The sequence below is a fragment of the Cyanistes caeruleus genome, chromosome 2 (genome assembly GCF_971803275.1).
Source record: "Cyanistes caeruleus chromosome 2, bCyaCae1.hap1.1, whole genome shotgun sequence".
In the NCBI taxonomy this organism is placed as follows: Eukaryota; Metazoa; Chordata; class Aves; order Passeriformes; family Paridae; genus Cyanistes; species Cyanistes caeruleus.
In genome coordinates, this window is record NC_141702.1 from 111167461 (window position 1) to 111181289 (window position 13829).

Here is a 13829-nt window from a genome sequence, read left to right on the forward strand (position 1 = left end):
AAATGTGGAGTTATGAGCTGCTAAGCAGTAAATAAAATCATGGTTATAAAGTCAGCTACCCTGTCCTCCCCCTGGAAAGGAGGAGGTCACACAAGAGAAGTGTGTTTCTTACACCAGTTTCTGCTAAATGTTTGGCAGCTAACTTTATCATCTGCTGTTTCTCCTTCTCTAACATTAGGTGAATTATCTGTATTTCTACTTTTTGTTGAAGCTAAGTCTACAGAAACACTATACAGTTATACAGCAAACGCTTCAAAAGCAGGGAGGAACATGAGCCCAGCCTAGGGAAAGGGAGCTGCTCCTGGGAGCAGAGGGCACAGTGTGAAGGATCCAGCAGGCACACAGCTCCCAGGAAATGAGGGACTGTTGGCCTTTGCTGAACTGCCAGCCCTGCATGCTGTGCTTTTCCCAACAGCTACGCCTGCCACATGTCAGCAGTCAGTATCTAGACTACTTTAAATCTGCTGCTTTGGGAGGAAAGGTTTGAGGATGTAAGCAGCCAGTTGGTGATAATAAATTTCACTGCCATCTTCAACTGAACTTCCACATGCTTGTGGCCCACATCCATGGCAAAGTAAAATTGTACAGGAGTTTACAGTAGGAGTTACTCTTACAGTTTTTGTTATATAAAAATGATTTTTTCTTGATGTCTTTTGCTTGCTAATGGTTGTTACGTGGTAGTTCACACAGGCTTGCACACAGCTGTACCCTGTTCCTTAGTAGACCTGGGGGACATGGTCACATCCCTGGCTGCTGTGGCATTTGGGGAAAGGAAAGGAATGGACAGTCCCTAATGTGGAGTGATCCCAACAGCAGAAAGTGAATGGCTGTGAAAGGGAAGTGGAACCATTGGGGCATTAGTAAGCTCAGCATGCTGGGATCTAGACTTTGCAGGAAAGGATGTCCTTCTGTTGCTGCTAAGGGAAACAGGATAGTCATGTATTCCAGGGCTCTTGAGTGGTACAGCACAAGCTGTGGCTCTGCAAACACGAGCAAAAATTAATGTACTTTGCAAAGATACAGTAATGCTTGTGTCAGTCTGAGTTTAGCTGATCAAAGGCATCTAAGAGTAAATTTAAACCTGTCATAGAAGAAGAGAAACTTGCACAGCATCTCTAGGGGAAGTAATCTGAAAGAGCAAAAAAAGCTACAAATACTAAAGGGAATATTTCTCAACTCACTTATCAATCTCCTGTATACTTCTGTGGGAGAGTGTTCAGGCATTGTTCCTACATGACTAAAGAGTCCAAGAGAGAAAGCAATTGAAGATGCTATAAATGGAAACATAAAGCAGTTATCCATGTCCTATGCAAGGTTCAGTATTTCAGGGTTCGATAGTTATCTGCTACTTATTAAAATTACCTAGTTCACCTGTAACTTTTTTCTCTGTTTTTCTTTGTAAGCAGCAAGCCCACTTTAGAAGGGGATACCTGTTTCATACACATGGTCTATTAATAAATAGCTCAACTAAAATTTTAATCATGCACATATTTTGCCATGTATCCAGTAGCTGTCTAAGAAGCTTAATAGTATTTTCTGCTGGCAAAACAGGACCTCTGAATTTTCTTGGTGCTATTCTGCATAGTGTAGATGAATTACCTCAATTTATTAGGTATTGTTTCTTTTTCTCAACTTCCTGTCTGATGTTAATCATTGGAGATTTCCAGAGTCTGTGAATGCAGAGGATTAGCCTGCGAAGATGAATGGTTTGTTGTTACCTACAGCAGGTCAGTTGTGCACACCCACGGGTATGATTTTGGTCAGAAAGAACCTTTCACTACCTGCCTCAGTCTCTTGGGGTGCCACTGAAATCTCATGGAGCCATAAGAAGACAAAAGCTCAAGTAGCATATAGTGTTTTCTCTTTGCTTACTGAAATTATTGTCTCTGCTTATGCTACATCAGAAACAATGTGTGGTGCTTCCAATATAATGATTCATCAGTGTACATGCACTGTTAAAACCAAAATGTTGGTGTTTCTTGATGGAGTCTTCAAGCTTTAACCTAAGATATGACTAGTGTGATAAATAGTTTGGTAGAAGGGCTTTGGTTTTGACAAGGACAAAGGTCACTTTGTGAGGATAACAAATATATATTTATGTCATTAAGGGTAGCTGTTTCAATGTTTAAAAATGTTTTGTTTCATTCCAAGCCTTCATGTCTAGGGCTCCAGTGTTTCTGATATGTGCAGAATTTTTTAAACATTAAATTCTCCATTCAAATGCATCATAATTCTTAATAATATTCTGGATACCTTGAACCATTATTTGCTTTTAAACAAGTTTTCAGCAGAGATCGTGTTGCCTTCATTCGGTCCTCCAAATCTCCCATCCGCCTGTCTAAATTATTTTAACTGACATAGTTTCTAATTTACTCTCTCCAGTTGAGAGAGCTCCCTGTAGCTTGTCTATTTTAGCATTTAATTGCTGTATACTCTCCCAAATTAAATTCTGTAGTGATCCATTTTGCTCTGCTGGTGAAGCAGTGATCTTTTCATCTGAGCAAGATGGTGCGTGTGGCTCAGGCGCAGGGCTGGCATCCCACGCCGGGAGAGGGAGAACCTTCCAGCTCCTCTCTGCTGCTGGGTGGGGGCTGCAGGGGCAGGGGACAGCTCCAAAACAGTCCCCATTTAATTCTGAAGCCAAAGGAGAGGGAAGGCCATTGTTTCTCTCAATGAGTTTTTAGACCTGGACAAATTGCTTTGTCAATTATTTTCTGCCAAAGTTTGCTTCTCCTTAAAATCTGCATATCTTTGTGGGCTTTTTAGCATTCACTTTTGTAAAAGATGAGAAGGGAGTCCCTAAAAATATTATGCTGTACATTTTCCTTGTTTGTGAGAAAGACAATAAAAATTATTGTTCCTTTTGACAAAATAATATCCAGTAAGGAAACTTGTTGTCTTCCCTAGTTAAGGTGTCCTTTTTTGGATAATGTTTGTACAGTGATTGCTAATTACTTAATATATTTCTATTAAAGGGGGACCATTTGCTATCCTAAATAGTCCTAAATAATTAAGAACTTAAGTAGTTTTTGACCTGGTTTCTGCTGAATGGAAATGTTTTCCTGTTATTTCTCAATATGTGCATGTGTAAAGGAGGGCGCTGGAGCCTCGGGGGTTACAGACAGCACAGCGGGGTCGCAGCTCTGTGTAGGCAAGCTGAGTTCAGGTGTGCAGAGGTAAAACACATCCTGCTGATTTCTCTGGGGGGAGTCTTTCCCCAGCCCAAATAACCCAGAGGAATATACCCCATGAACAAAACCCAGCCAATATTTTTGATTCTGTGTAGCTCTAGAAGCTTGGAGGCAGTTTAACAGAAAATACAAAGTTGTTTCTTCCTTATTTGCACCTCTTATATTAACCTTGAAGAAGACTTGCCAGTCAGTTGGTAAGTGCAGGATACACGATCTTAAAAAATACATTTTTAAGGAAAGAAGGCTGCATGAAATTCACATTACAGCATTATTTGTCTTTCCTATAAATTGAGAATGTGAGTTCAGACCTTTCGTGTGAAGGTGTTAATCTTTTGGCTTGCTTCCTTTGGAACAGAGCTGGGCACTGTTTAATAGTGTGACATGTCTGTCATCTGTGAGCATCATATTCCCAGTAAAAATGAGCTGTTTGTTTTACAGCTGTGGTCCAGGCTCTCTGCACCGAGTTCCTTAGAGTATTTTAGTCCTGTTTGTTGTGAAAGGATCTCTTTAGTAGGGAAAGATGGGGATGATTCCTAGACAAGGCTCGTGGTACATAGCACTGCTCCACATTGTTCTTGTTGCAGAAGGAGATCGGGCTGTGGGAATTCTTTATGCCAGGCAGATATTTATAGAAGGGTGATACTTCCTGTGTAGTAAGTTTTGGGATGCCTGACACTGCTCAGTCAGGAATGTTGTGGCAGGAATAATGCATGGTTGCATTACTGAAAAGGAATTTGTGTGATAAATGGGTCTGGCCCTGTATCTGTGTCAGTAAATGCAGCTTTGCTGGTTTCATTTGAGTAGTTTGGCCAGTGTTCATTTTCCCTTCTCCAGCCTCAAGCTTTGTAATATGATGGTCATTTGAGGGTTTGTGGAAGGAACTTAAAATGCTGGGGAGGGATAGTGTTGGGCACTGCTCCTTGAAAAACCACTCACAGCTTTTTGCAGTCCTGTTTGCAGTGTGTGTCTGTGTGTGCTGTCAGTCCCCAGGCTTTGGCAGAGCCGAGCACAAGGTGAGAGCTCGTCTGAGCCTGGCCCTGCACTCGCAGCTTGTGATTCCTGTGGCTTCAGATTGACCAAAATTTGTCATTCTGATGGCACTGCTGAATTACACTTCTGTTGCTATCTGAGGTGACAATGTTTTTAAAGTCTGTGCAAACTCAACCAGCATGCTTAGAAATTGGGAACTACCTGAGTTCATTATTACTGATATTTTTCTGTACAAAAAAGGAATGCAACTTTTATTGATTTACTGAGTACTGCTTGTTCTACATATTTCTTTGTCTGAATTCAGAAATCAAAGTACTCCAGGGTGTTGGCAAATCTTTCTGTTTTCTGTAATAAATTTTGTTTCCCTAGCTTTGAGTTTGTCTTCTTATTCCATAGTTTTAAAAATTTTCTCTGATTTTTCCTGAAGTACCAGGATGCATAAGTGTCAACCACTCAGTGGGCATAGTGCAGAGCCAGCCATGTGCTTCATCCTGCTGCTTTGCTAGCTGGGAATAGCTGATACAGCTTGGTGTACTGCCTAGATGGGGTTATTTCACCCAAAATATGGTGTATGTTTGAGGCATTTTGGGGACTGTGGGGAGTAGGAGGAGGAGACTCTCAAGGGAAGTGAAGTTGCTTGTGAGAGAAAAGTGTAGAGTACAAAAGCAGAAATTCCCTAACACAGGAGAGAAGGATGGAGGAGTATTGCTGTGTGTTTATGTGCAGCCTTTACTCTTAAGTGAATTACAATGATCACTTTTGCAAACAATGTACTTTTAAATACTATGCAGGTTTCTCAGAGCCTGTGTGACTGTATGTTTAATTGACCCAACACAGCCATTATTCTGTAGTGCAAGAAGATAGGCCTGCTGTAGTTCCTGCTAACATGCCAAGTAGTTATATTTTTAATAATTTATTAATGATTTCTAGAAGAATCTAGGTGTGCTGTTTCACTTGTTAGAAAACTATACAGTGACAAATATGAAACAGCAAAAAATGGTTGTTGACCAATGCTCCACCTATTCTCTTATGAGTTCAGCAGTGCCCATTCTCAGTCTCAGTAGGATGTTTGAGCTGGAAGATAACATAGAGGTATTTGTATTTTACTGGCATTGTATGTTATCTTCTGTCTTTCTGCAACATTCAGATATCATAGCTGATTTTATTTGCATAAAGCATCGCCTTTTTTAAAAGTACAGGGTTTTCTAATTGCTGTTTCCTTACAGAATGTGCTCAGTCTTCACTATTAAGTGTTGCATTTTGTCACTTCTTTTATTATTGCGTTGAATTGTTTCTCTCTTGTGACTTCAAAACTGACTTTTCATGCCACCCTTTCACAAAACAGGATGTGGCAGCCCTGGTAGTCACATGAATGTAAAACACCTGGAGGCATAACAGAGCCTTACACAGTTTAAACTTTGATTATATAGGCAAAACCAGGAAAGCTGAGCCATTAAAACATTTGCACTGGGATTCCTGCTTGACTTTCCACATGGTCATATGAGACACAAGTAAACACCAGACCAGAGTATCCTACCTAAGTGGGCTTCTCTTTGGAATAACTCATTCCAGTTTACTGCTCAGCTTTTTCTGTCTGCTCCATTCTTGGATTATTTTACCCCTGCTAATTTAAGAGTTACCTTGCAACAAAGTGTCTCTGTGTTTCTGGAGTAACTCAGATTCTGCTACAGGAAGCATGTAGGTTTTTTGGAAGAAAATGCTACTGTCTTTGTAAGAAGTTGTTATAGCATGCTCTGACATTTAAAGACAATTTTTTGGAAATTGGTTGTGTGAGAGAAGAAAACATAATCCATTGGGAAATCAGTCATGGACCTAAACATCTTGAGAATATTCTTTTAAGGTGTAAACAGTTTTTCGTGATCTACTTATACTTGTAAAGCTTAAAAGGAGAAAACATTGGAAAACTTCTAATGGACTTCACTTTCTGGAAGAGTAGGGAGGATATTCTTAAACTTGCATGTGAAGCAAAATAAGACTTGAAAGATCAGACACTGCCTATTTTTTTTATTTGAGGGGGTTTTTTTGTATGATAAATGTGCAAATTTGGATTTTTGTTGGCAATGGGAACTTGGAAAGTCAGCTTCTGTCTTTGGCCTGCAAAAACGTTATGAAAATAATTCATTTTTTAGGAAGACTGAATTCCATTGCCAAATGTATCTTGTTCTTCACAGCACATCAGGATATGTAGTGATAGGAAAATCTTCATGCTCATGGCTGGCTTCTTCTCTTTGTCCTGGCACACTGCTGCCTGCATTCTCATCTCCCTTTTCCTCTAAAGCAGCTAACACCAGAAGATTCTGTTAGGAACTGCTGATGATCATCTTCACTGGGAGAAGTTTCCTTATTCTCTTCCTTTTCCTTATTCTCTTCCTTATTCATGTCTCTTATTCACTCCAGATAATCTGAAGGTGCAAATGACAAGATGATCATTTGTACAATAAGTAGATACTAAGTGAAAATGTAATTTTACATAATTTCAAAATTTTTCTGCCTTGCTAGCTGTGTCTAGGTTTTGCATGCTTGCAAGTTTAAGGTTGTGTTCTTTCTCTTCAGAGCCACCATTGAATTGGAGATTGAGCTAACTTATCATGTTTGCTTTGACTTTTTAGTAAAATCACTTTGATGAAGACAACATAACAGATTTACCAGATTAGATGGTGTGTTTGTAACAAGAGAAAGTAGCTCTGCCCCCAAGTACCCCTGTTTTTTGGAGTCGCTGAAGCATATTGGTGTTTCCTATGGTGCTTCCCCCAAGGGACTTAGTGGGAGGTCTGTGTGTTGCTCTCATGGCATTGGGTGCATATAGCAGGTGAGCCAGCACTGAGAAGGCATTTGTAGCTACACAAGGAAATAAATCCAGATCTTTGTTGAATTGGGGATATTCACAGCTGCTGAGAAATGATTTTCGTAGTCAGACTGAGAGGAGCACATCGGAATACAGGCATGGTGTGGCTGAACAATGATTCATCTGGAAGGCTGCAAGCAAGTACCCAGATTCATGATTTGTTCTAAGATCTGTTGATCTTGCTAAGATCAACATCTTACTGTCAACATCAACTATTCAAAATATTCCAAGATGAGTTGTCTAAGATCCTGTTGGGTGTAGATGCCTGAGCAGGCACTGCCATAAACCTTGCATTTGGTATAACGAGTTATAATGTTAGTTGTTCTAAAGGTATGATATAATAACAGATTATTATTATTATTATTAATATCTGTGTAATAATGGAAACTTCCTGATCGTTCTTTCCATTTTACACATTGTCAGAACCTTGGACCTTAATCTTGCTCTTTGATTGACAACTGCAGCCAGGAAAAGAGCACTCGTATTGTTTGTGAGAGTCGCATCTGTTCAACTTGATTCAGCTGAGAGTATTTGCATATTCTTAAGTATTTCTTCTGAGAGGGCCTAAATCCTTCTCAAGTGTTTGATGCATTTTTGAAATTCATTCATAAGGTATCTACATGCACTAATAGTTCTGTATAATATTGCTGTGCATAATCTGTCAGATAAGGCCTAGTTTTTTAAACAAGGTATTCTTTGGGGATGACATATTACATTCTGACTTATTCTACTGGGCAGAAATGTCAAGTACTTTGAAAAAGAATGCTTGAATGTTTTGATTGAATTAGTATTCTTTATTCAACACAAATTGTCAACTGCAGTAAAATGTAGTCTTACTGTGAAAACATTTTTCAAAAGAATTAATGGCAAGGTTTTTTTTGTTTTATTTTTCATTACTGGAGTTTTTTTTTACATAAAATCATCCCTTTCCTGCTAATGATGATATTAGCTAGAACAAGGGAGTAGATTCTTAGATGCATTTTAGATTAATTAGTCTGAATTGTTAAACCATAAGCAACACCTTCATAATGAAATACAACTTAGGCTTTTCAAATAAAATTTTGGCTTTTATCTTTATATGTTTTGCTCTTTATTTTTTCCTTGCAAAATTTTTATCAGTGTTTTTGGAAGTATTGTCAACTTTAGTTTCAGAAACCTTTCACTCTTGATAGTACACGTACAACACTAATGAGAAAAAGCACTGCTCTGAAAAGTACTCAGGTATTATATTTGAGCATGGAACACAAGCTAGATGACCTCAAACCATTATGCAAAGAAATGCATGCATGGTTGAAACCTATGTCTTCCATAGGCTGGAAGTTCCAGTTCCAGAACTATCCAGGTTTGGACAGAGCAAGTCCAATTTGCTGGGAAAAGAAATGGAAATATATTCCCAGCAGTTTAACTGGATGTGTGCTGTGGATCTGCTTCAAGCTCAAGCCATCAAAGACATCCTAGGTCTTTTCATGGGACACCACTAATAACAATGGACAACCTTTTTTTTCTTTTTTTTTCCCCAATTGCACTAAGGAAGTGTTCATAGTCCCACCACCATGAGTGACTGACATAGTTTAAGAAATGGTTTTCTGTCGCTTGACAGGGCCATAGTGTTTTTTTTTAAAAAAATCCCCAAAACCAAACCAAAACAACAGAAAAACAACAAAAAACAAACAAGCAAAAAACCCCATCAGATTTAATAAGTGCATTTTTTGTTTTGTGCACATGCAGGTTTTAGTGTAACAGCACCTTTTACATTAACTTTGTTTCTCTTTTGCTTTCAGGAATCTCCTTCTGGACGTAGAAAAGCACTTGCCACCAGCAGCATCAACATGAAGCAATATGCCAGCCCCATGCCTACACAGACAGATGTCAGGTTAAAATTCAAGCCTTTGTCTAAGAAAGTGGTATCTGCCACACTACAGTTCTCCTTATCTTGTATTTTCCTGAGGGAAGGAAAAGCCACGTAAGTTGCTGTTTGTTGTTTTTTTTTTTTTTTAAACCAGATAGCCTGCTTTGTGTTGCTTTTCAAAGAATCCTTTGGATAAAGAGCTCTTTCTATATAGAATGGTGGAATTTGAGAGTATCCTTCAGCATACCTATCATTCCTGCCATACTTGGTTTCTTAACTGAGTAAAAGTTGTTTCTAACTCTGTTTTCAGCCTTGTGTTCTTCAGAGACAAATGGCTTGTGCTTTACTCTTACAGATATTTTAACTAACAACAATTTAAAAGTATCTACAGGTCTGAAATGAGTGGAAGTGTGTGTTTAATGTGCATGTGTGTGTTCAACATTTGGCAGATTTCAAGCTAGCCCACTGATATTTCACAAAGAATGCAATAAGGACAAAGCCAGTTGGAAGGTGAGGGAGGGTGGAGTCAGAGTAAAGATTTTGGGTTGAGCACAAGAACATCCTGTGGAAAGAGTTCCCTTGGGCTCTGATTACCACTTCCTTGACTCACTCACTTGATTCTGTCCCTTATTTCAATGGCCTTTAGAGGGCAAAGGATACAGATTATTTTTGCAGATGCTGTAACCTTTCCTGCAGTTTCTGTCAGATTCTAGGTGTTGGATATTCATGTGGCTGGAGAATGGATTGTTTGTCACAGTCCTAGTTTCAGCTAGGGTAGTTTTGTTTTGCCTTTCTGTCTCTAGAATATGGCAGTGTGAGAATGGCAGAACAAAAAGAGATAGATGGGGAAGCTGTTCTAATGATTCTTCTGTCTCTTCCTAAATTTCTTTTTCTTTCCAAAAGACTAACAGTTTACTTCTAGCTTTCAATATTCTGAATGTATTTTTAGACATTGCCCACTGCAATATATGCCCAAAACACATTACATGAGCTCCTTTCCAGGCTGCCATGTTAAAACATTTTGACACAAAAATTACTTTATCTGCGTGCTTTGAAAGCCACAGATGCATTCCTTACTATTAATTCCTATGACTGTTTCCCTTCTCTGACTAACCTGTTGTAAACCACATCTTGGCATACCATATAAAAAAGATATTTTTGAAGTATTTAGGTGTGATTTAACATGGTTAAAATGCAGCTGAAAATGAGGATGGAAGAAGTCATCAGCTGATAGGCTCTTAAACTTAAAACTGAGCAACCAGCATCCATGAACTATACAGTAAATAGCTATATTATGCTGTTTCTGGGTTTTGAGGCCATAATTTGTAAAAATGAATCAATTTAGGTTTGCATGTATCTTCTTCCCATGGAAACTGGTAGGTTTCAGACTGAAGACTGTAAGTCAGGCAGATTCTAAGTTATTGACAGGGCTTTCATAGTACCTTGAACAAGGGATGTGAAAAACCTGCTCTTTATGAAAGCACTGGAGCATTTCCAGTATGTGCAAATAGACACTGCCTTTTAATCTTGTTAATAATTTCAGATATTTAGAAAAGGGATTTTAATTTCTGTAGCAGCATCAGGAGTTATGAATGAATGTAGATACTGCTTGCAGCATGTGGGCAGTAGGTCTGACCAAGCATTTTCATTTTAACCAAAGCAGACCAGGCAAGCATTTACCAGCCTTTCTGGGCTGGCTTAAAAATTTAGGAAGCAGTTGTTAAGGTAGCTCTTGATGCAAAGCAGGATTTTTTTTACCCTTTACAATTTTGATAATTTAAAACTTTCCCTTCAGTAACTGATATATATTTATGAGTGTGTTCATTTTTTTTTCACTGTATTCAAGATCAGATCTGATATCATAGACCTCCGTGAAGAAAACATCAAAATATTTAAAGAATTTTAAAGAATGCAGTAATACCAGATGTGGTATTAACAAGCTGCATTTTAGTCCCTGATGTAATGTTTTTTATTTAGGGATGAAGACATGCAAAGCCTGGCTAGTTTGATGAGTATGAAACAAGCTGATATTGGTAACCTAGATGATTTTGAGGAAGACAATGAAGAAGATGAAGAAAACAGAGTGAATCAAGAGGAAAAGGCTGCAAAAATTACAGGTTGGTTTTACCACAGGCATTGTAAAATATAGTTTCTTTTGCTAATTGTCCCATGTTTTAATTGTCCCATGTTATTTATCCTTACGCTGTATTTTTATTTCACTTTAAGAAAATCCTAATGACCAAAACAATATTTAGGATAGCTTGATTGAAGAGGAACCCATCCATAACTCAATGAAGCTTGGATTATGAATCCAAGAGTGTTGGTTTGTGTCTGTGTGTCCTGTTTTTTGGAGAGAATTGACTAAATAGGTAGCATTTTAGGGAAGCAAAGAACCAGTATGAACAGAGGAGCAGAAAAAGCAGAGGGAAAGGGTCAGTGAACGAGAAGACAAGAGGAGAGGCTCAAGTGAAATGATGAAGGCAGTTTGTGGGAATAACTGCGAAATGAGTTGTGCCATGGACAGATGCTGAGGTTCTGCTCAATAACATGGCAATTCCAGGCTGCAGATTGCTGCCTTTTGGGTGGGGGTATCTCACGGAAAAGAAATCAGGAGGCTGTTAAAGGACTTTAATGAATTTGATAGTGAAGTTGTTTGAAGTGAGATAGTGTAACCACATTTGAATTGCTGATGAAAATGCTTAGTGTGTCCAGGATAGCTGAACTAATCGAGGCAAGTCAGATCAGGATGAGATGGTGTTAAATTGTTGGTAGAGATCAGTGTGTAGTATTGCTCCAGATGGGTTCTGTAGGAGCTCTTTGTGTAAAGAATCAGGAAAAGAAAATTAACTTCTGGTGCCAGACTTTATAACTTCCAACGCTCTTTTAAAATGTCTGAAATAAAGGGATCCTTCTCCAAAGTGGGGGAAGAGAATCCCAAGTGGAGAAGTGAATTGTCAATCTGTTCTTGAAAATTCAGAGAAACATCGGTTCACTGTTATGAAACATTACTTTCATCACTTCTTTTTGAGCTTTCATTGCAATCAAAAGGTTCAGCCTGAAGCAGTTATTACTTAGTTACATTTAGTGTTGTGAAAGGATGCAAATATGTTTTCTGTATGCTTTACATATTCAATTAAACATTTTTTACCCTGGCCAAATCTCTAGTTATGCTGTATGTGTCTGGCACAGAGCATAATGGAAAGTCTGGAATGAAATATCTGAGAAACCAAGATAATGTATTCTTGGTCAGGGAGCAGAGATATACCAGTCTGGTCACACTGAAATCATTCTACAAAGACTTCTTTCCCAGTGTAACCAGAATAAATCAGATCACAACATCAAACAAAACCTGACATGTTCACCAGGCCATTGGATAATCCAGAGTAGGCCAAATTAAGGAGAGGTAATGTACAGTCTATAGAAACTCCTGTGCTCAAGGGTTTTATTAGGATCAGCCTGGGTACTGCGTTGAGGACTACAGAAAAACCATATGCAGAAGGACAGCAGGTGAAAAGCATCAGATCTTGCTTCTCAACACTTGTTTTTGCAGCATTCAACAAGGCTACAGGTGATTCCTAAAGAGGCAAAAATCTGATCTAGCTTACACTAGGCTGTCTACTATCCTTTGGGTATGGAGTGAACACCCCTGCAGATAGATGGGAAGAGTGAGCTGGCTGATGTGCAACACAAGCTATTTCAGAGTCATTTCAGCTTTTCCATCTGCCATTGCAAAGGCCAAAATGATCTGTTGAAAATTAACAATACCTCCTTGAAAGGCAGAAGTAATAAATACTTCTGGAATACACAATTTCTGTGCCTTGCTCAGCCTGCTCTGATACTGTTTTCTCACTGTACAAGGTGGGAGCACTGAGTTGGTCTTTTTGTAAATGAATCGTGATGTGGGGAAGGTCAGCCTGGGACTTTTTCTTCTTATGTTGGTAACAACAGCTAAGTTGCTTTATGAGCCTGGCTAGCTTTTCCCTCCTTTGGGATGGAGAGGGATGTTGAAGGGGAATGAGTGCATGAAATTTCCCAAGCAAATGGGAGAACATGAAACATCGGGCAGTAAGTAAACATTAATAAATAAGATGTAAAGTATCTATTTCAACATGTGTTCAAGACTGATTTCATTGGCAATTGCAGTGACTCCTGTAATAAATATAATGAATGGGGAAAGCTAGGAGAAGAGCTGAGGAAGCAAGGGAGAAAGAGGTAGGAATCATGGTAGAAAATCAGGAAAAAGTTTAGAAAGAAGGAAATGTAACAAAACTGATGTAGCCAAGAACTCTTTCAAAAACAGTGTTCACAGAATACCATAAAGTTAATTGAGGAAGTTACATAACCCTTTTAAAAGCTTTCTGCTACCAACATTTTCTCCTCTTGTGCTGTGTTGGGTGTTGGCAGCTGAGGAGCTGGAATGCTTCACTGACTCAGAGTGCCCCGCGGCAAATCCCTCACCTTGGTGCGCCTGTTTTCCCAACTGTAAAACGGGGATACTGCCTGTAACACCTCACAGGAACGATGGGAGCAGTACACAGCTCATGTTTGTAATTGGGCTTGGAAAAGTAAAGTGCAGGTAGCAAAGAGGGGAGGGATTGTTCTCCTACCTTTGACTACAGGTTTTCTCACAGAAACAAGGGATGGCTTGATGGCAGAAAAGTTATCGTTCCCAAGGTTGCAAAAGGTGCTGCAAGTCTTTTATCAGACACTGCTTCTTTTTGCAGCGTACAAAAATTTTTGTTGGTTTTGTTTGTGGCTTTTTTTCATTGTGCTGAAGTTGCAGTTTCATAGATGAACATATATATCCACTGCTGGGAGAACAAGGGAGGTCTGCTATGTGGGGCTCTAGATGGTGCAGGTGAGTTAGGAAATGCTGCTTCTCTTCCTTGATGGGTTGCTTAACTTTGAGTAGGTATCTGTGCCTCTGTTTCTT

General features: G+C 39.0%; 1 protein-coding gene across 31 annotated transcripts in view; it reads left to right on the plus strand.

Annotated features, from left to right (window-relative positions):
- Positions 1–13829, plus strand: part of EHBP1 (EH domain binding protein 1) — a 207745-nt gene that overhangs the window by 68454 nt on the left and 125462 nt on the right. For all 31 annotated transcript variants that reach the window (XM_086879111.1, XM_086879112.1, XM_086879114.1 and 28 more), the window contains exons 6-7: positions 8829–9010; positions 10874–11013. In XM_086879111.1, coding sequence (XP_086735237.1) covers positions 8829–9010; positions 10874–11013 — 322 coding nt within the window. The remainder of the gene's footprint in view (positions 1–8828; positions 9011–10873; positions 11014–13829) is intronic.